This window comes from Heterodontus francisci, chromosome 6 (genome assembly GCF_036365525.1).
Source record: "Heterodontus francisci isolate sHetFra1 chromosome 6, sHetFra1.hap1, whole genome shotgun sequence".
Lineage (NCBI taxonomy): Eukaryota > Metazoa > Chordata > Chondrichthyes > Heterodontiformes > Heterodontidae > Heterodontus > Heterodontus francisci.
This window is the reverse complement of record NC_090376.1, coordinates 98,815,997-98,839,918: the sequence shown is the minus strand read 5'-3', so window position 1 is coordinate 98,839,918 and position 23,922 is coordinate 98,815,997. Positions and strand designations below refer to the sequence as shown.

The 23,922-nt window shown below is 43.7% G+C and overlaps 1 protein-coding gene across 1 annotated transcript in view; it reads right to left on the bottom strand.

Moving 5' to 3' along the window:
* Positions 1-726: 726 nt before the first annotated feature.
* Positions 727-23,922, bottom strand: part of LOC137371466 (protein diaphanous homolog 3-like) — a 908,603-nt gene continuing 885,407 nt past the window's right edge. The window contains exon 28 of the mRNA XM_068034108.1: positions 727-3,069. Coding sequence (XP_067890209.1) covers positions 2,810-3,069 — 260 coding nt within the window. The 3' untranslated portion in view covers positions 727-2,809. The remainder of the gene's footprint in view (positions 3,070-23,922) is intronic.

The following is a 23,922-nucleotide window of genomic DNA, read 5'->3' as shown; positions in this document are numbered from 1 at the left end:
AAAACATGACAAGTATACATAAGCTTTTTTCTAATATTATTGTGGACAAAGGAATTTATGATGGAAAAGTTGTCAAGGAATGAACGTTGACAGGATATGGGCCCATGTTAATATACTATAGATAATGGTCACTGAACAAGGCAGTGAAAAGTAAAACTAGAGTTTCATTTTAATTGTGTCTACTATACCTGGAATATTTCAAACAATGGACCCCAGGAGAAAGATTACATTTGATTGACAACTAGCAATCTTCATGTGAATAACTTAATGAACAAATGAGATTTAAAATTAAAATTAGTTAATGCAGTCCTGTATTAATGGTACATATGAGTAAACATCTGTTCTGGTGCCATCGGTAGCATGGACAGTGCTGGAAGGATGTAATAATACATTGGGCTGTACTCTGCCTAATTAATCAAAAGCAACATCACTTGGTGTTACAGAAAAAAAATCTGAAACTGTAGCTCACAACATACTTTAACTTTTTAAATTTAAATGCATGGTTTTAAAGATGATTTTGTTCGCTAAATACTTGGCTGAAACAGACTAATACCACTGCAAATATCAAGCTTAATTTACCAAAGCAAACATGGGAGCTAAATTATTACATAACTGGTACTTAATATAACTTAATAATTTGAGTAACTGGAACCAATCTGGTTAATGTTTCTTTGTAATCACTGTTGTTATCACTCTGTAAAAAGGAACAAATAAAATGTTTCTGTTTAACGCAATGTTTTTATTATAGAAACATTTCAACCCTACATAATATGCCTTGTCCCTTATCCCACAGAATTATCTACCAAGTATTGCTTCTAGGAATTGAGTGAGAAGAAATCAGAGCATCAGGTATAATAACAAAGAACACAATAATGCATTTCTAACTTTAGGTTCTGTAAATAAGTCTGTTCTACGGTGACACAGATACAAAAGTCATACATGGGGCCTTATTTGTGAATATATTGCAGCAACGAGTGTTCGGATAATTTGCAAATATTAAATTTCCTTGTGAAGTCATTTGTTTGCAATGTCCATTGCAGAAAGAATTGCAAAATTTCCCAGATAACACATTAATATTTTGAAACAGATTTGGGTTATGAATTGATTTGCTGGTAATGTTTACATGTAGAATAATGTATGGCTAGACAGAATTAAATATATGTATGTGGTCCCATGTTAGTTCTAGTATACCAACCGCTTACAAACAAACCCAAAGCCAATAAGGGACTTATTATACCTAACTGCTATGCAGTCTTTGGTCATTAATCACTTTGTATAGCATATACAAAGTACTTCTTCCCCATCAGCGCTACGCCTGAAAGTGAATGGTGGTCAAATCAAAGTGAATTTACAGTACAAGGAGGGACGAGCAACCTGCTTGCAATGAAAAACAATATACTTGTGATGCAAAATCACAAGGGACATGAGAAGAATGTGAAGAAAAATAATAGGAAATTAGCCTGCATACTCAGATGTAACACAAAGGATAAAATGCTCTGAAAATATGGGCAATGAATTACCTTGTAAATTAAAATGGATACCAAAAGCTTTTATACAATGCTGGTAAGCAGCATCTTTCATTCTATCTGACTGGAATTAATATCTATTACTCAGAGGATAAAAGCACTGCAAAAATCACCAAATTAAAACTCTTCTCCAACAATCATATGAAAACAGTGAATATAAAGAATACATAATATGTTTATATAGATATATACACACAAACATTTTAGAGAAAAATTGCAAAATTCTACAAATAATTATGCTGTTTATGTTTAAATACAATTTTAAACAGATTATGATATCCTTTGGTACATAAGCAATTTTCTACTGTGCAATATCTGATAAGCATATATTCCATTGTAGTAGAATTATTATTGCGATAGGTTGGTAAGAAAGTAAGTTGTATTTTGTACTGAGTTTTTATTAGTAAATGCCTGGTTCAGTACTATTAGAAATACAAACTGCCTTCCATTTTGAGTCAAGACGGCAGCCAGTATTAACAGTAATAATAATCCTGTTCATATGGCAGACACCAAGTTAGTTCCATATCTAACTTGCACTTATTATGAATCAAAATGCATTGCTGAAGAATTCACTGCTGCAGTTGAATTAAAGTTTTACTTTGTACTACTGATACAAAAATGATTGAAGATAAAAAGTATTGTAGAACTATACATACAAATGGCCTGATTTGAAACCCTGCTGATTTTCTGCAAATAGACTGCATGTGTCACATTGTGAATTGAAAAAAATTGATGCATACATAACCTGATTTAGGGATAAGGTATTGTGTAAACAGCAATGAAGAGGGAAGTCAATTTGGATAAGTCGATTTTCCATATAAATTGGGCAAATAAATGCAAGCACACAAGGCAGACTCAGGATTCCTGTTAAAATAAAAGCAAAATACTGCAGATGCTGGAAATCTGAAATAAGAACAGAAAGTGCTGGAAATACTCAGTAGGTCAGGAAGCATTTGTGGAGAGAGAAGCAGTTCTGATGAAGGGTCACTGACCTGAAACGTTAACCCTGCTTCTCTCTCCACAGTTGCTGCTGACCTGCTGAGTATTTCCAGCACTTTCTGTTTTTATTACAGGATTCCTGCTGCTTTGATTTACTAGTACTGAGAAATAGCTTCTGTACCTTAACCTCATATTTTGCTGTTATAGGTTTATCTCAATTCACAAAGTGCCTACACCAATTGTTTGGGAATTTGTATCTGATACTAGTTCTTAAATTGTATTTCCAGTGACTTTAATGTTTCTGCAGCTTTTAAGTATAGTTAGATCTCAATGTTAACCTGGGTTTATAGAGCACGTAACCTAGCCAGTAGCGCTTCTACTTCAGGAACAGCATCGCCCCTAGCACTGGAAATAACAGGTCTCATCTCCTTCTCCTTTATGTCTAAAACAGAATGCCCCTCCCTTTTTTTGACAGCTTTACTCCTTGTAGTAGATGAATGACCCTCTGTTTCATAACTGAGCTCCTTGGCAATTGGAATTCTTGTTGTATTCAAGTGGACATTCTGGCCAGAACGTGACTTTTCCCGTTGTGCTTTTTGATTTTCTGCAATGGGGAAAAAAATAAAGGGAAATTAACTTACAGAACAGAGTTTGAAAAGAAACTATGCAAAGTAGAGAAATATGGGGCAAACAATATACAGGGAGCAGAGACGGAAACTGTAAAGGTGACGGAAACTACAGGAAATGTCAATCATGCACAGAGGCACATAGATATCACCAGTTAAGTAGAGGATTGATAGCATAAACCTGATGATCTCAATTTGGAAATCACGTTTTTCCTCTCATCAAATTCAGCTCCAGGGAGAATGATGCCAGCATAAGAGAATGCATCTTTAATAAACTGATTAACATTTACATGTTGAATAAGGCAGGTGGGAGGAACACAATAAAAAAGTGAGAGCACCAACTACCATTAATACAACAAAACTTTTTCATTTTCAAACCGCAGTGTTTTGAGACTTCTATCAGAATCTTAAAGGCTTAGAGGCACAGCAAAGGCAGAATTTAATTTTCAAACACAATCTATTTTCTATCTATCTGATATCTTTGCAGCATGTTACTAATAAGTGACAGTGATCTTGACTTATCACACCTGCTGTAGTAGTCAGCTGTACAGTCAATGATTAAATAGCTTTGGCTGATAGGAGAAAGAGACAGAAATTTTATCAGCCAGGTTGCAGACATCCAGCAAACATTATGAATTATCCTCTCCCACATCTTCAACTATAAAAAAAAGGACACTCCATATTCATGTAACCTTGAGCATAGCCTGAAAACAGCCTCAACAAACTTGACATGACATTTAAAATTTTTGGTTATTCTCTGAAAGATGTTCTATCATCCAAACAGTAATGACTTTGGAACAGAAGCAGTCACTCATGACTGTGTGTTTTATGTGAAAGCTGAAAATTCCTACAGAAAACAGCTTGTACTTTAAAAGGCTTCTGCTGAAGATATTTACTGCACTGTCATTTCATGACCAGGGGGCTCACAGTGATGGATGAGTAGGTTACACAGCAGCTTGGACAATCTCAGCAAACCTCTGTAGTATGATCACCTTTAGACCAGAGGCAAGAAAATAAATGCTTTTTCCAAAACCTAGTGGCTTTGCTGGCTATCAGTATTTCAGAACCAGTTCTTGAGAAACAGTATTAGCCTGTGGGGGTGACATGATATATTGAACTGTGATGAATTGCCAGTCTGCCAGTATATTGTAGCAAAACTCCACCCGCAACCTCAATATAGCCCACCACGTTGCATTTACTACAGTGTATTCAGGCAGGAAGGAAACACAACAAGTGTTTCAGATGAACTATCTGTACACAGTAATATGTTAAAGTTTACCTATCCATGATTTTGAACATTTCTTATTAGTTTGTCCATTTTGTGTTCTCTCAAGGTACATTTCATTGAATTGACCCAAATTAGTTTTGTAAGGAAAAAACACGATATTGAAAATATTCAGGTACTGATATTGACACTTCAAAATGCCATTGTAAAGTAGCCAGCTGGACATTGTGTAGGCATTTTTCAAATGAAGGCTTCCGTTTGGCATTCTGAAGATTATTTAATTTCAGAATGCCACAATGCTGTGTCTCAAGAGTTGTTCAGAACGGAATCAGAATGCTGCAGTTTTTCAAGCAGTAAAACGTTAGCAGTAAGAAATAACAGAAATGACCTTATGAAATGGCACATTGCATATGGTGGAAGAAGAACAACATAATAGTATGTCGTTCACTTCTGCAATTCATGCACAGAATGCACATATTAGAAATGAGGAGATTGTATAAAATCTATTTCAGTTTCTCTTCACATACTGTATGTTGATTGTTCAGACTGGCATGGATTTTGCCTAGACCAACATTCGATATTAGAAAGAAAGGTTAGGTATCATCAAGGGATGTTAATTATGCAAAAGCAAGCAAAACGAATTTGATCAGAAACAGATAGGAAGCTTTTATTTCTCTCCGACAGCTGAGGTTAGAAAAACATTTATGTTAATACTGGAGCATCTGCTGATTACATCTGAAGCTGTGGGACACTGACATTAAATCACTGAACCATTTTGGCAGCATCTAGGTTCTTCAGCTCTACAGGGGCCTCATTTCACTGGTAATTTGCAAAGAATTTCACCAAAGTTTGACAGATGGCCAAAAAAACTTCATTATAGAAAGATATTTTTGATCATTTAAACATTACATGCCAATTACAATAAGGCATTTTAAGCCTACTGTAAGTAATCGCTGGATTCTAGTCCTCGTAAATTGCAGTGCTTTACAGGAGTGTGAAACGTTAAAGCGATAGGTCCTTAAAAAGCTTTAATGCCCATTTTGTTGATACATTTATTTTTTATATAATAAATTGTGTTTGCATCAATCAATTTCAACATTGTTTTGAGAAGGGTAGTTTCTCTGTACTTTACTGATCAGCAGTTTTTGGGAATGGCTTATGATATCAGAGAGAAAGTTGAAATCCACAGGCAATTGCACTTTCAAAAGAATAGATTAGAATGTGACATTGCAGTTATGTTTAATAGTGTGGTAAAGCATGGCTGAACCCTGTATACATAAGTGATCAGTATACAGAAAAGGCATAAACAAGAATCAACCCACAAAATTAGATGAAATCCCATCTGCAGATTCCACCACTTTACCATTGGTGCCAAGTGGAAATCACCAAAGTTGCAGCATAAAAGCATCCTTAATAAATTATAAGTAAAGTCAGGGAACTAGAAGCAACAATTAGAATGGAGGTCATTCGATCGCTGCCAGACCTGCTGAATGGTTCCAGCATTTCTTGTTTTTATTTCAGATTTCCAGCATCCGCAGTATTTTGCTTTTAATTAGAATGGACAGATGTGATGTGAAGATCTTGACAGTGATATTACACTCCCTATCAATGTAATATTTTGCAAAAATAGTTGCCATCAATAACCAATTTACATTAACAGGTAGCTTATGTGTTTTTAATAACCAGCAGTTATAAATGTGGACTTATGAATTTACAGCTGAAAAAGTTGACAGGCAGTGTGCACAGATGTAAGATTTTTAATATACAACAGATATAGATAATGATGCCTGCAACTAAGGCCAAGAAAGGGTTTTTTTTAACAGCTTTTGCACTGAGACAAAGCAGTTTTGAGTATATATCAGTGTGAAAGCATTAGTGTGACTTGGAAATCAGGCTGTGATCTGCCTCCTGATTGCACTGAAGCCAAGACACACGAAACCTGCTCCAGAAAGCACTGTCACACCACTTGGACTTCACACCAGATTGGTGGAAACTTCCAACCTGGTGTGAAGCCAATTTTAACAAGCACTCCAGCTGGTCAACTGGACCCACCCAGGAGCTTTATACATTTGTTTTTTTTGTAAAATTTAGAAAATGACCACACTTCAACCCATACTTCCAGAACATTCAAAATTAATATCAGTATCATTCCAGGCATTTGAAGAATTAAGTAAATATGTTAATTAAATACATGTTCAATGTGAACTGAAGGGAAACACATGCAGAACATCTGTGAGCATGATCTGAAGAATATCGAATGGACAACAGAGTTGCACAAGTAGCTGTTTGGAAATATTATTCCATATATTCACTCTCTAACGTCTGGTCATCCATTATTTGTCTCAACTGGTTCACAAACGACATGTAGGCAATATTCCTAATGTATTTTCATGTGTGATGAGCAAAACAGAACCAGCAAACAATTCACATGCTCAGAAAGCTCCCTCCCCTGCACGCCACTCCAACCATGAAAGATATTGACAGAGAAGCAATTAAAAAAGATCAGGAGAAGAAAGTAAGCAAAACACACAGCTGCCAATGTAAACAGATTGGTGTTTGCAATTTCCTACACAGTGAGCTGAATTTTTCCATGGAGGCATGAAACAGGTCTGGGGTTTGTTTTGGATCAGAAACCCGCCTCTGGGAGGAAACTGATTGAAGTCCTGATTTTCACATGGAGAAGCTCTTAATTGGTATGGAGATGAGTTTCCTGTCCAATTAGAGCCAGTGGGGGCAGCAATGGAGGCGGGTCAGATAAAGCATGGGACACATTTTGACTTCCCACGGTAGCCATCACTGAGGCTGCTGCCTGCCCTGACGAAAGGGCAAGGGGAGGCGGTGGCGCAGTGATAATGTTACTAGACTAATAACCCAGAGCCCCAGGCTTATGCTCTGGGGACATGGGTTCGAATCCCATCATGGAAGACGGTGGAATTTAAATTCAATTGATAAATCTGGAATTAAAAAGCTAGTCAAGTGATGACGATGAAATCATTGTCAATTGTTGTAAAAACCCATCTGGTTCACTAACGTCCTTTAGGGAAGAAAATCTGCTGTCCTTACCTGGTCTGGCCTACATGTGACTCCAGACCCGCAGCAATGTGGTTGACTCTTAAATGCCCTCTGAAATGGCCTAGCAAGCAACTCAGTTCAAGGGCAATTAGGGATGGGCAATAAATACTGGCCTAGCCAGCGATGCCCACGTTCCAAGAACGCATTAAAAAAGATAATTGTGCATCATGCCAAAGCCGTCCACTGACCCAAAGGGAGTTGAGATGACTCAGTGGTGCTGGAGGACTAGCACCCAGGTAGGGCTGGCCATTGCTTCAATGACGCAGACCTGAATGTCGTGTTGGAGGCCATGAAGGAGAGGAGGGAGGTTCTGCAGCCAGGCCCAGCAGGCCTGGCTGCAGAATGCTGCTGCTGTGAGACACGGATGTTAATCTGCTAACAGTATGTCAATGGTTTGATTATATGCAGGTGAAGGGTATTAATTGGGAGTCTTAGTTGAGCACTTAGAAGCAGATACTCATTGAGACTGGTGGAGGGTTTGAGTGAGGAGCTACATGTTTGTAATCCTTTTACTATGCACAGTAAATGTGAAACTGAGTAAATATAGGCTCCAGCATTCTCGTTCCATAACATGGTTTCTGGAATTTAACAAATGAGATCCTGGATTTAGTGCCGGTAAAGGTTCAACAATCTCATATGTTCTGGCAAGGTGAGTGCAACCCCCAACCCTCCAGAGAGGTCTCAGGGCTTGCACCTTCCAGCAGACATATCACCTGCAGAGCCTCAGGGAGCATGCTGCTCCTGAAGATGGAAGGGTGTGTGCCCAGGGCAGTTATCGATCCCTCAGAATGGCTCACAGCCTAGTGCTGCTGACGACCTGTTACCACTGTGAAATGCAACTCCTAATGGATAGGGGCAGATGACATTGGACACAGAGGACATCAATGCCTTATCTCGCTCAAGGGAGAGGGCCCAGATGGGAGGAATGTGCCCTTCCTCGATCAAATATACCCTGTGGAGAAGGAGGCATTGGAGGCACCCTCTCCCTTGTGTTGTGTGTGCCTCTCTCCTGCAAGAACAAAAGAGAGCGAGATAAGGCATTGATGTCCTCTGTGTTCAATGTCATCTACCCTATCAGGGGAGGCGGTGGCGTAGTGGTACTGTCACTGGACTAGTAACCCAGAGACCCAGGGTACTGCTCTGGGGACATAGGTTTAAATCCCACCACAGCAGAAGGTGGAATTTGAATTCAATTAATAAATCTGGAATTAAAAAAGCTAGTCTAATGATGGCTATGAAACCATTGTCGATTGTTGTAAAAACCCATCTGGTTCACTAATGTCCTTGAGGGAAGGAAATCTGCTGTCCTTACCTGGTCTGGCCTACATGTGACTCCAGACCCACAGCAATGCGGTTGACTCTTACATGCCCTCTGAAATGGCCTAGCAAGCCACTCAGTTGTATCTAACCGCTACAAAGTCAATAAAAAGGAATGAAACCGGATGGACCACCCGGCATTGACCTAGGCACCGGAAACGACAACAGCAAACCCAGCCCTGATGACTCTGCAAAGTCCTCCTGACTAACATCTGGGGGCTTGTGTCAAAGTTGGGAGAGCTGTCCCACAGACTAGTCAAGCAACAGCCTGACATAGTCATACTCACGGAATCATACCTCACAGACAATGTCCCAGACTCTGCCATCACTATCCCTGGGTACGTCCTGTCCCACCGGCAGGACAGACCCAGCAGAGGTGGCGGCACAGTGGTATACAGTAGGGAGGGAGTTGCACTGGGAGTCCTCAACATCGACTCTGGACCCCATGAAGTCTCAGGGCATCAGGTCAAACATGGACAAGGAAACCTCCTGCTGATTACCACCTCCTGCCCTCCCTCAGCTGATGAGTCAGTACTCCACCATGTTGAACACCACTTGGAGGAAGCACTGAGGGTGGCAAGGGCACACAATGTACTCTGGGTGGGGGACTTCAATGTCCATCACCAAGAGTGGCTCAGTAGCACCACGACTGACCGAGCTGGCCGAGTCCTAAAGGATATATCTGCTAGACTGGGTATGCGGCAGGTGGTGAGGAAACCAACAAGAGGGGAAAACATACTTGACCTCGTCCTCACCAATCTGCCTGCCGCAGATGCATCTGTCCATGACAATATTGGTAGGAGTGACCACCGCACAGTCCTTGTGGAGACGAAGTCCCGCCTTCACATTGAGGATACTCTCCTTTGTGCTGTATGGCACTACCACCGTGCTAAATGGGATAGGATTGCGAACCGATCTAGCAATGCTAAACTGGGCATCCATGAGGCGCTGTGGGCCATCAGCAGCAGCAGAATTGTACTCAACCACAATCTGTAACTTCATGGCCCAGCATATCCCCCACTCTACCATTACCATCAAGCCAGGAGACCAACCCTGGTTCAATGAAGAGTGCAGGAGAGCATGCCAAGAGCAGTACCAGGCAAACCTCAAAATGAGGTGTCAACCTGCTGAAGCTACAACACAGGACTATCTGCATGCCAAACTGCGTAAGCAGCATGCGATAGACAGAGCTAAGTGATCCCATAACCAACAGATCAGATCTAAGCTGTGCAGTCCTGCCACATCCAGTCGTGAATGGTGGTGGACAACTAAACAACTAACTGGAGGAGGTGGCTCCATAAATATCCCCATCCTCAAAGATGGGGGAGACCAGCATATCAGTGCGAAAGATAAGGCTGAAGCATTTGCAACAATCTTCAGCCAGAAGTGCTGAGTTGATGATCCATCTCAGCCTCCTCCTGAAGTCCCCATCATCACAGATGCCAGACTTCAGCCAATTCGATTCACTCCGCGTGATATCAAGAAACGACTGAAGGCACTGGCTACTGCAAAGGCTATGGCCCTGACAATATTCCGGCAATAGTACTGAAGACCTGTACTCCAGAACTAGCCGCGCCCCTAGCCAAGCTGTTTCAGTACAGCTACAACACTGGCATCTACCCTGCAATGTGGGAAATTGCCCAGGTATGTCCTGTACACAAAAAGCAGGACAAGTCTAACCCGGCCAATTACCGCCCCATCAGCTTACTCTCAATCATCAGTAAAGTGATGGAAGGTGTCATCAACAGTGCCATCAAGCGGCACTTGCTTAGCAATAACCTGCTCAGTGACGCTCAGTTTGGGTTCCGCCAAGGCCACTCAGCTCCTGACCTCATTATAGCCTTGGTTCAAACGTGGAGCTGAACTCAAGAGGTGAGATGAGAGTGACTGCCCTTGACATCAAGTATGGCATCAAGGAGCCCTAGCAAAACTGAGGTCAATGGGAATCAGGGGGAAAACCTCCGCTGGTTGGAGTCATACCTAGCGCAAAGGAAGATGGTTGTGGTTGTTGGAGGTCAATCATCTGAGCTCCAGGACATCACTGCAGGAGTTCCTCAGGGTAGTGTCCTAGGCTCAACCATCTTCAGCTGCTTCATCAATGACCTTCCTTCAATCAGAAGGTCAAAGTGGGGATGTTCGCTGATGATTGCACAATGTTCAGCACCATTCGTGACTCCTCAGATACTGAAGCAGTCCGTGTAGAAATGCAGCAAGACTTGGACAATATCCAGGCTTGGGCTGATAAGTGGCAAGTAACATTTGTGCCACACAAGTGCCAGGCAATGACCATCTCCAACAAGAGAGAATCTAACCATCTCCCCTTGACATTCAATGGCATTACCATCGCTGAATCCCCCACTATCAACATCCTAGGTGCTACCATTGACCAGAAACTGAACTGGAGTAGCCATATAAATACCGTGGCTACAAGAGCAGGTCAGAGGCTAGGAATCCTGCGGCGAGTAACTCACCTCCTGACTCCCCAAAGCCTATCCACCATCTACAAAGCACAAGTCAGGAGTGTGATGGAATACTCTCTCTTTGCCTGGATGGGTGCAGCTCCAACAACACTCAAGAAGCTCGACACCATCCAGGACAAAGCAGTCTGCTTGATTGGCACCCCATCTACAAACATTCAATCCCTCCACCACCGATGATCAGTGGCAGCAGTGTGCACCATCTGCAAGATGCACTGCAGCAACGCACCAAGGCTCCTTAAACAGCACCTTGCAAACCCGCGACCTCTACCAACTAGAAGGACAAGGGCAGCAAATGCATGGGAACACCACCACCTGCAATTTCCCCTCCAAGTCACACACCATCCTGACTTGGAACTATATCGCCGTTCCTTCACTGTCGCTGGATCAAAATCCTGGAACTACCTTCCTAACAGCACTGTGGGTGTTCCTACCCCACATGGACTGCAGCTCACCACCACCTTCTCAAGGGCAATCAGGGATGGGCAATAAATGCTGGCCTGGCCAGCGATGCCCACATCCCATGAATGAATAAAAAAAAGGATAGTGGGAGGAGGCAGTCAGATCTGACAAAACTACAGATCCTGGTGCATCTAGTGATTTCAGAGGGCAAAGTGGTCATTAAGGGGGTACAGAGCACTCAACCCCATCCAACAGCATGGCATGCACTGAGTAACACCGGGTAGCCTCAGCACTGCAGAGGTTTCCACACTCCTAGGCTCGCTCTCATCATCTCTTGTGTCTCCCACAGGTACAGAGATCTAACCCAGGGCACCCTCTCCTTCTCCCTCTGCAGGACTTGAGCTCCACGCGGAAGAAGCAGCAGCACTGTCATACCTAACCAGCGCATTGTCTACCAGTGCTGTACTCTCACCTCGGTGGGTCCTCGCGCACATGTAGATAGGATGGCACAAGGTGATGATCACAGCACTAGTGGGCAGGAGGAGGTGGGAGAGGGAGCTGTGGTCAGTCCCCCTCGGAGGAGAGAGGACAGACACAGCCTTGCTCTGCTGGACACAGGTACAGGGCTTCAGAAGTCACAGGAAAGAAGTCTCTATCTTGAACAGCAGCAGCAGGAGATGTACTCCCGCATGTCGGAGTTCCCTGGGCAGTGTGGGCTCTTGGGCAGAGGATGGAGGAGTCCATCCAGCTCATGTGTGGCTCGATGGCTCAGGCTATGAGCACATGAGCTCCTCCATAGACAGAGTGGCCAAACTCTTGGACAGCCATATGTGGCACCGCTCTGTGGATGCAGGAACTGCGCACTGACATCCACAGGGTCCATGAGACGCTGGGTAGTGTGGAGCAGTCAGTGGCGCTGGCACAGAGATCCTTGGAGGGGATGCCAGTTGCGCCCCAGCAAGGGCTGAGAATGTCGTGGAGGACTGTGAGCATGCCACCCCTCACGGGGCGCCCTCAATATCCTTGGCTCTTCCGACTGAGGGACTATCTGTGCAGCAGGGTCATGATGGAGGCCGCTGCTGCAATGATACAGGTGAAGCAACCTCTGGGGATGCTCCCAAGGAGGACAATTGCCACATGCAGCTCAGTTGCAAGCTGAGGCAAGTGAGCAGGCTGCCTTCATCCCCCTCTGAGGCCACAAGGGGAGCAGCCCATAGGAGTGGCCAAGCACGGAGGCCACCATGTCGCGCAAAGCACTGAGTGAATCACTGTCGTGTATTCCTACTGTCTCTTGTCAACTGTTTTTCCCTCTGGACACTTTATAATGACACATTAAGGCACACGTCTGGGAGTCCTTTTATTGCTGCCTTGACAGGAAAAGTGGTTTGAGGTGGTGAAAGACATAACAGGATTCTCCATGGTGAGGGCAAAGTCTCTGGGCAGTTGTGCTTCTGTCATTGATGGTAAGTGATACAAAATTCCAGGCTGTGTCTTCCATCCATGTGTTAGCAAATGTATCTCAGACTCCCTTCCATGTCATCCCTCACATTCATGGCATCCTAAGGAACCCTTCACACCCTGAGCCATGCCTGGCCACCTTTTCGTGCAATAGGGCTATCTTCCTCCGGCACCACTTCCTCCTCCTCTCCCACCTCCTGCTCTTCCCCCGATGAGCCGTCTCCTTCAAGGGCCTCACTGGCCTCAACATCAACAACTCTCTGGAGCGCCACATTGTGGAGACCGCAGCAGACCACCACAATGACCAAGACCCTTGCAAGAGGGTATTGGAGGTTGCCACCTGACCAGTCCAGGCACCAGAATTGCAACTTCAGAAACCCGATAGCCTGCTCAATGGTTATCCTAGTGAGCAGGTGGCTCTGTGTCTCTGTCTGGGGCTTCCATAGAGGGGTGTGTAGCCAGCTCTTCAAGGGATATACCTTGTCCCCAGGATCCATCCATACACTCTGAGTTTTGGAGTGAAGATCTGAGGCAGTCACGGACTCGTGAAGGATGAATGAGTCAAGGCAGCTGTCAGAAAATGAGCACACACATAGGAAAAGCTCTTGTGGTCCACAGACCAGTTGAATGTTGAACGAATGGAAGCCCTTCCTGTTGATGAATCTGAGTGACTGGTCAGTCAGTGCCTTGATGGCCACATGGTTGCAATCGATGATACCCTGCACCTGGGGGAATCCAGCAATGGCAGCAAAACCCAATTCCCTCTGTCCCTGCGAGGCTGTGTCTGACATGAAGTGAATGTACTGTCCAACTCAGGCAAAGAGAGTAACAGTGACCTGAGAGATGCCACTAAGGTCCACAACAGATCCTTGGAAGGAGCCAGAAGTGAAGAAGTGCAAGGGCACAGTGACTTTGGCGGTCACTGGCAGGACATGGCTGTGACCATCTGCCTGGAGTGACGCAGTCTCCTGCGGCACTGGGTCTCAGTCATTTCCAGGTAGCTCCATCTTCAGCTGTAGATCCTGTGCTGAGGCCTCTGTGTCTTTCCTGCCCCTTTCCTCTCTTGTGCCCTCCTGATGCTTGGGGTTCCAACTCTCCTGCAGAAGGTGTAGCCCCTCATCACCACTGGGCCCAAAATCTGAGAGCCACTCTTCCATTGCCAGCTGCAGCCGTCCTTCTGGGCAGGTGGCTGCTAAAGTGTCCTTGGCAACTTTGCCCTCCTGCCCCTGTGATGCCAGGGGATGCTGACCTTGTTCAAGGCCCAGGTGCTGGGTGCCCACCCTCCCTGCCATTTGTACAGCACCAATGGGACCCCCTTACCAAGAACTAAGTCCCCCTATGTCCCGCTGACGCTTTCATGGGGCTGGGGTGTTGCCCTGGGGCAGCCATAACTGGCTCTGCACTCTGTACTAGCCTCCCCTCAGTTGATCTGTTTCAGAAGATGTGTGTTACCCATGTGCCCCTTTAAAATTTCAAGTTCAAACTCTGACAAGTTCTTAACAAGCTTTTCAACAGCTTTAATTGGCCTCAATTGGGAGGAAAGCAGGAATCCTGTCCCATCCTCCCCCTGCTTTAGTCATTATTGCCGGCACTGGGATTGGCACCTTAACATTGACACACCACCTGATGCCTCTATTTTCGGGAACCCGCCTCTGTTCCCGAATTCCGGGGGCCCCAGAAATTCAGCACAATCAGTTCATGATCTGGACTGAGTCAGTTGGGGTTGTGGCAGTAACTGCCCCACAGAAAGGAAGCGGAAGAAAGAAAATAAAAACATGAAAGGGTAAGCAATTCTGATCCTTGTATAAGTCTTAGTGACAGGTTGTATCGGGCAGACTAGCTCACGATTTCAGTCAGGGAATGGAGCACAGTCTGGATGCAAAACCTAAAGGAGAGAACAAAGCATATGGACAATTAAAAAAAAACGTCTCTGGGAAATAAAAAGCCAGGTATTTTCTTTTTTTAACTGCAGTAGGTTTGAGGTTTTAATGTAAATCTAAAATATGTATTTTCTTCCAGTATTTGGCATTTTAGGCAGAGCAGAAATATAGCACCTCACACAATGGTCTAACATATATAGTGCCAATAATCAATAGTCTAAGGAGAATGTACATTTGTCTCAATTTGAATAAAGTGTATGACATTTCTATTTATTGGCACATCATGTCTGGTCAGGTATAATCTAATATTGAAAAGAAGCAATACACAAATGAGAAAAAATGTTTTAACTCATTTGACAGTTTTAAGTAACTGAGGTGACAAGTAAGAATTGAAGTGCAATGTTAAACTGCAATTTGTTCATAGAAAGGCAGTTCAGTACTTCCTGGTGTGTTTATCTTTATTTCAAGAAACTTAAATGATGTAAGAAGAAATCATATTACTGTTTAAAGAAAATCCCAAACGGTGTTCTTTATGTATTCTAACAGACAGACAAATGGGATATGTTTGGCAGAAAGCATTTTTATTTTTAAAAAGGAAGCCTTTATGTATAGGAGATACAACATGTACAATGTTCTGTATTGCATTTGCACTGCAGCTACTGGTCTCTGACTAGTAGCTGGTGATAATTACAGTCAGATATTATCATCTTTATCCCTCCGCGACACCCTCGTCCACTCCTCCATTACCCCCACCACTTCGTCCCCTTCCCACGGCACCTTCCCCTGCAATCGCAGAAGGTGTAATACCTGCCCATTTACCTCCTGTATCCTCACTATCCAAGGCCCCAAACACTCCTTTCAGGTGAAGCAGCGATTTACTTGTACTTCTCTCAATTTACTGTATTCGCTGCTCACAATGTGGTCTCCTCTACACTGGGGAGACCAAACGCAGATTGGGTGACCACTTTGCGGAACACCTCTGCTCAGTCCGTAAGCATGACCCTGAGCTTCCGGTTGCTGGCCATTTCAACACTCCCCCCTGCTCTCATGCTCACATCTGTGTCCTGGCATTGCTGCAGTGTTCCAGGGAACATCAACGCAAGCTCGAGGAACAGCACCTCATTTACCGATTAGCCTGCCAGACTGAACATTGAGCTTAATAATTTCAGAGCATGACAGGCCCCTCTTTTTATTTTTAGTTATTTTTTCTTTTTTCTTTGTTTATTTTATTTGAGTTTGTTTAGTTTGTTTCTACTGTGTCTACCCACTTTTTTTGTTTAACGTTTGTGCTTGGAGCCAGTTAATTTTACAGTCAATTGACACCCTCTCTGTACTAATGCTTTGTCTTTCAGCACACCATTAACATACTGTTTGCCTTTGCTCCATGACCTTCTGGTCAGTTATTCTCTGTGACCTTGTCCTATCAACACCTTCTCATTTGTTATCACTTGCCCCACCCCTGCTTTACTTGCTTAAAACCTTTTACATTTTTTATTTATTTATTTAGAGATAGAGCACTGAAACAGGCCCTTCGGCCCACCGAGTCCGTGCCGACCAAGAACCACCCATTTATACTAACCCTACAGTAATCCCATATTCCCTACCACCTACCTACACTAGGGGCAATTTACAATGGCCAATTTACCTATCACCTGCAAGTCTTTGGCAGTGGGAGGAAACTGGAGCACCCGGCGAAACCCACGCGGTCACAGGGAGAACTTGCAAACTCCACACAGGCAGTACTCAGAATTGAACCCGGGTCCCTGGAGCTGTGAGGCTGCAGTGCTAACCACTGCGCCGCCCCATTAATCCCATATTCCCTACCACATCCCCATCTTCCCTCAATTCTCCTACCACTACCTACACTAGGGGCAATTTACAATGGCCAATTTACCTATCAACCTGCAAGTCTTTGGCGGGTCACTGACCTGAAACGTTAACTCTGCTTCTCTCTCCACAGATGCTGCCAGACCTACTGAGTATTTCCAGCATTTCTTGCTTTTATATCATCTTTATGCTGCTGGTTAGTACTCTGATTCTTTAGGCTCAGAGAGAGCTCTGTGCATGCGTGTTTGCAGTTAACACTTCTAGTAGTTTAGAGAGCATGAGTGGCAGCATTTGCATTGCCTAAACATTTAAATTAACACCAGGTAGGTTTACAGAAAGTCGAAGAAAACACGTGATCACTTTTTACACCACACTGTATTTTGTATCCCAAGCAGCATCTAACCACAATGCTGTGAGACTGCCTCCTTCAGAGTATCTCATGCTGCCTCTCTCCCAATCATGCGTAGCTCTGATTCTGGATTTACACAATGCAGGTGATTTTCAAATGCTGGTTGCCCATTTCCTGTCTGAAAAATGAGTGGAGGAAAACTGGTGGGCACCTCAGATATCCATTTGATGGAGGTGGAGTTTGGGAAGCAGCTGCCCAAAGCCATCATCAGGAGACTCAAACGATTTTTATGTTAAAGCTTTATTTAAATGTAGCCAGTGAGCTAAGTGCATCAAATGGGTGCACCACTACAGACTGGAGGCTGTGAGAGGGAAGAAAATCCTTATACTGAGTCAGTTGCTGGGCCTGGGGAAGGGAAATGATCCTGGACTGGGTGCAGGCCACATTATTTTTGTGAAGCAAAAGAAGCTCTCCTGATCCTCCTAGCTCCACAAAAATAGAAGAATAAAGAGGTTTGGGGCCCTTTTGGGGACCAGTCACCAGTGGTCCCTTTACAGACCACTTGCTCTTCTCCAGGTATACTGGATCCACTGCTGTGCAATATTAACCCTAATTCACACCGTCACCGGACCCCAGGGGGTAGAGCTTAAGGAGGCAGGTGGTGGTAAAGAAAAGAACCCAGGGTTTGTCTTAGTTCTCCAGTATGATCTGAGAGCACTGGGTAGTTTTGGCAGAGGAAAGTGAGGCCCAGTAACACTTGATGTGGTCCAGCCAGATCTGGTGATAGATGGCTAAACCAGATGCGCAGCAGATTTGCTCAAGAGTGCATCCCTTGAGGAAGCAATGACGAGTGCCATACTGAGGAAAACAACCAGGATAGGAGACAGTAAAGGTCTTGCTGTGATCAGGGGCATCAAAGGTTGAGGTGGAGGAGTGGTTGAGTTGCAGAAGTACTGTGGTGAATGGAGATTTAAAGAGCAGTTAGGAGTTTGAAAGTGACATGGGGTAGCTTTTTCCAGGGGCAGGCACAGAAAAGAGTGGCGTTGAAAGTGGGTAGGGGGGAAAGGGGTCTTGAGCAATATAAGGAAATGATTGGTGAATGAGATGATGGGGGAAGATAAGCCACAGGAGATTGCAAGGACAAGGAGTTGATGTGAAGTGAGGGGTTGAGGGTGTATAGTATTGGGATTGCTGCTCATAAGGAGGCAGTGACAGGTACCTCAAAGGGCCCTTCAGAGAATGCCAGGAGGGGCACAGAAGGTGGCCATGGGCTAATTCAAAGGCAAATCAAACCTGAGGCACTCAGGAAGGGTAACAGCAGAGCCCAATGGCATTCTCTGTGCGAACATCCAAAATGGATTCGGCACAAAGAAGCGTGCTACGTCGAGCAAGTGGTGGCACCAGAAAATTATGCATCCATTGCTGCCTAAAAATGTGGCCTCCAGGCCAGTCAATGATTTTAAATAGATGATTTGAACGTTGGACTTTGGACCTTGGAAAATCATTTGGAAGGAACAATACCAACTGGCTTCCATGAGTTTTGCAACGCTATTTCTCAGGGTCTGCAGGATTTAATTGATACCAATAGTTCTGCTTTCACCCTGATTATTGGGTAGCTGTTCCAGGAGCCAGCACAAGTAGCAGGGCTAGAGTCAGCCTTCATAATGCCATCCCCTCTCCTGATGCTTGCTCATATAGCTATCAATATATATGCGATACATGACCAGGCTGCTCATACACCTGCAAAAGGCAAAAGGACACAGACACCCTGAGACAAATGCCACCTTTCTTCCGGGAGATTCATCATACCACAGTGCAACTAAGCACTACTTGGCCCTCACCTACCACAACAGTGGTGCACCAAGATAAATTCAAGAACAATGCAAGAGTGGCACCAGGAGTAGCCCAGTAAAATCAATTTGTGATATGAAGTCTATTGTTCAAAATTGTTTTGTTTAAGGGAATGCTCCCTTAAGCAAATCTTTTCTCAGGCATTCTTCAAGCAGTGTGGTATTCTGGTGAAAGGGTACCTCCTAGTTGGTGATGGTCTCCTTTGGTGGAGTTTTATCGAACTTCATTCCCTCTTCATCTTGCTCCTGTTTTGCCTCCATTATAAGGACATATATGGAATGTGGACAGTGCATTCCATTGTAAGGGTGCCTGAAAAAATTGGTGGGAAGCAAAAGATTTCCCTGTCTGAAATGGCTGAAAGGCAAATTACAGAACTTTTTTGGCGCTGAGAAAGGATTTTTCCAATCACTTCAGTCAAACCGATATTTCAGACAAAAGTGAGCTAAGGCACTACCTGGTTTGACAAGACATGCAGGTAGTGTTTATCTTACAATGGGCATAACTCTGATGTATCTGACCTGCACCTCAAATTCCAACATCCTACTCCTACCTTAATTGCAGAATTTCATGCTCTTAATTTTCTATCTTCTTCAGTTTGGAAAAACGATAAGGTCAAAACTTACTCGCTCTTTGAACATTGGCTCAACTTCCCTAGTTAAGCCACTGACGCTAGCTGGTCTGAACTTTTAAAACATAATTGCTGCTGCAAGGGCATAGTTCACCTGTTGTGTTGGAGCACAGCAGTGTTTATGTTCCACAAAAGCCTTCTCCCACTCTATTTACTTCATCTCAGCCTACCAACATATCCTATTCTTTACTTCCTCATGTATTTATCTAGCTTCCCCTTCCTGTAAGTTTGCAAAATCTCTTAAAATGGATCAATATTACGCAGACATTTCCTTTTCTCTGCCATACTCTAAAAATATACTGTTCTGACGGTGCAGGAATGATTTTATGGTAATCCATTGAATTGTTGTCATGTATGACAGGTCAGCTTAGGAGGAGTTGTTAGTGTGAATCTCTTAAATGTTGCTGTTGCAATATATTCACACAGGAATATTTAAGTAGTTAACACTCAGTCTAAATGGCAACTTTGTACTTAACTGAATTATGCATCTAATTTTACAACATTCAGCACCAGAAAATACTTTAAATACATTCACAGTCCACCACAATTATTCTGAAAACATTCATGGAAATGAAATAAAATAACAATATTTATTTGTTAAATGGCTTTCCACAATGCAATATCTTCAGCATAATTCATAAACTCTTTTAAATTGCACCTGTAATTAAACAGTATAATTGACAGAGACTTTACTGCGATTTGTTACCTAACCAGCCACTTCTGGATGAACTAAATTTCTGGAATACTTTTACATTATTATTACAAAATCACAGCAAACTATACCTATTTTAATTTACTGCTGCATCCCAATTTAAGCCTAAATGAAAATTGGACACACAAAATTTCTTAAGAAATTATAAAAATTCCACAGCCTTACTATTGAATATATTGGGATATTGACAACCATTGCTCTTAATTTTCTTAAGGGGAAATTACTTGTCTGGATTTCTAAATGTTAGCAGGAACTTCTCAAGTACCTCTTGTGGCCCTGTTTCATACTTCAAAATTGGAAGTGATATGGCCCGCAAACATTTATAATGGTTTTTGATTATCATAACCTATTGGCCAAATATACAATTGTAAGAGTTAGAACTGCACATTGGGTGCAGGACGCAATAGAATTCTGCAAAATGTTTGTTCTCCAATTCTCAGTTTCAAAGTATGAGCCACTGCATAGGCAGCAGTTTACATTTTTATACCTAGCAATTCTGATGTATATCAAACAATTCTCAAGGATACTTCTGTCACATGTAGGATTATTAGCATGTAGATTGCCTTACCACAAGGGGTTATTGAAGCTGAGTCAAATGTGACATTTAAGAGGGAATCAGATAAACTCTTGCAAGAATAAAAATATCAAAAGCGGTGAAAGGCAAGAATAGGGAGTTAGATAGCTCTGACTTGGAGCTGGCACCAAGCACAGACACACATGGTTGAATGGTGTTCTTTTGATGAAATATCTATAATTTTATGCAATTCATCTTTATTTCAGATTTTCATAAAATAATGTAATCTGGTGGATCAGTTTGTGATCCTTGATATCCTAATGGGGACAGATGGCTTTCTCTGGTACTGCAATTAATAGGCTAGTCTTACCTCAAGCAGAAGACAGTAACAATGGTAAGATTTACAACGGACAAGCCAATGAGTGGTGAAATGGAGAAAATCTGCTGGATAAAATGGGTGTGGTTTTTGAAATGGATATGGAGCACCAGGGATGGAGGATGGGTCTTGTGGACATAAGCAATGTTCCCTGCAAGGTGTGCAGCTGCGCAGATACACCGAAATCCCTGCGCAGGTCGTGTACAAGTCAGCTCCTTTAAATTATCGTGCATACGCGGCTATGCAAAAAACTTAAAGGGGCCACGCACCTAAATAAATCACCTGTGCACTTCAAAAAAAATTAGAACATTGGACATAAGCTGGATGGAGGGCTCCAGTGGAGACATCTGCCATGAGAAATGAAAATAGACCTGAGAGTGTGAATCAGGGATCTTGGTGGTATGAAGCTGGGAGTGTGTTTGTGTGTGTAATTAGACACAAGGGTAAATTTTGAGAGTCTCCATTCCTGATGCTGAGTCCTAAAGACATAGCTGCTAAACTGAGTCTGCAGCAGGTGGTGAGGGAACCAACAAGAGGGAAAAATATACTTGACCTCGTCCTCACCAATCTGCCTGCTGCAGATGCTTCTGTCCATGATACCATTGGTAGGAGTGACCACCGCGCAGTCCTTGTGGAGACAAAGTCATGTCTTCACATTGAGGATACCCTCCAACATGTTGTGTGGCACTACCACCATGTTAAATGGCATAGATTTCGAACAGATCTAGCAATGCAAAAACTGGGCATCCATGAGGCGCTGTGGGCCATCAGCAGCAGCAGAACTGCACTCAACCACAATCTGTAACCTCATGGCCCGGCATATCCCCCACTCTATCATCACCATCAAGCCAGGGGGCCAACCCTGGTTCAATGAAGAGTGCAGGAGGGCATGCCAGGAGCAGCACCAGGCATACCTCAAAATGAGGTGTCAACCTGGTGAAGCTACAATCCAGGACTACTTGCGTGCCAAACAGCGTAAGCAGCATGCGATAGACAGAGCTAAGCGATCCCATAACCAATGCATCAGATCTAAGCTCTGCAGTCCTGCCACATCTCGTCATGAATGATGGTGGACAATTAAACAACTGGAAGCGTTGGCTCCACAAATATCCCCATCCTCAATGATGGGGGAGACCAGCATATCAGTGCGAAAGATAAGGCTGAAGCATTTGCAACAATCTTCAGCCAGAAGTGCTGAGTTGATGATCCATCTCGGCCTCCTCCTGAAGTCCCCATCATCACAGATGCCAGACTTCAGCCAATTTGATTCACTCCGCACGATATCAAGAAACAACTGAAGGCAATGAATACTGCAAAGGCTATGGGCCCGGAAAACATTCCGGCAACAGTACTGAAGACCTGTGCTCCAGAACTTGCCAAGCCCCTAGCCAAGCTGTTCCAGTACAGCTACAACACTGGCATCTACCCAGCAATGTGGAAAATTGCCTAGGTATGGCCTATACACAAAAAGCAGGACAAGTCCAACCCAGCCAATTACCGCCCCATCGGTCTACTCTCAATCATTAATAAAGTGATGGAAGATGTCGTCGACAGTCCTATCGTGTGGCACTGGCTCAGCAATAACCTGCTCAGTGACGCTCAGTGTGGGTTCCGTCAGGGCCACTCAGCTCCAGACCTCATTACTGCCTTGGTTCAAACATGGACAAAAGAACTGAACTCAAGAGGCGAGGTGAGAGTGACTGCCCTTGACATCAAGGCAGCATTTGACCGAATATGGCATCAAGGAGCCCTAGCAAAACTGAAGTCAATGGGAATCAGGGGGAAAACTCTCTGCTGTTTGGAGTTGTACCAAGCGCAAAGGAAGATGGTTGTGGTGTTGGAGGTCAATCATCTCAGCTCCAGGAGTTCCTCAGGCTAGTGTCCTAGGCCCAAGCATCTTCAACTGCTTCACAGAAACATAGAAAATAGGAGGAGTAGGCCATTCGGCCCTTTGAGTCTGCTCCGCCGTTCGTTATGATCATGGCTGATCATCCAACTGATTAACCTGTTGCTGCTTTCTCCCCATATCCTTTGATCCCTTTCGACCCAAGAGCTATATCTAACTCTTTCTTGAAAACATACAATGTTTTGGCCTCAACTGCTTTCTATGGTGGCGAATTCCACAGGCTCACCACTCTCTGGGTGAAGTAATTTCTTCTCATCTCAGCCCTGAAAGGTTTACCCCGTATCCTTAGACTATGACCCCTAGTTCTGGACTGCCCCACCGTTGGGAACATCCTTCCTGCATCTACCCTATCAAGTCCTGTTAGAATTTTATAGATTTCTATGAGAACCCCCTTCACTCTTCTGAACTCCAGCGAATATAATCCTAACCGACTCAATTTCTCCTCATGCGTCAGTCCTGCTATCCCAGGAATCAGTCTGGTAAACCTTCGCTGCACTCCCTCTATAGCAGGAACATCCTTCCTCAGATAAGGAGACCAAAACTGCCACACCAAGGCCCTGTATAATTGCAGCAAGACATCCCTGCTCCTGTACTCGAATCCTCTCGCTATGAAGGCCAACATACCATTTGCCTTTTTTACCACCTGTTGGACCTGCATGCTTACTTCAGTGACTGGTGTATGAGAACACCCAGGCCTCGCTGCATATTCCCCTCTCTCTGTTTATAGCCCTTCAGATAATAATCTGCCTTCCTGTTTTTGCAACCAAAATGGATAACCTCACATTTATCCACATTATACTGCATCTGCCAATGCATTTGCCCACTCACTCAATTTTT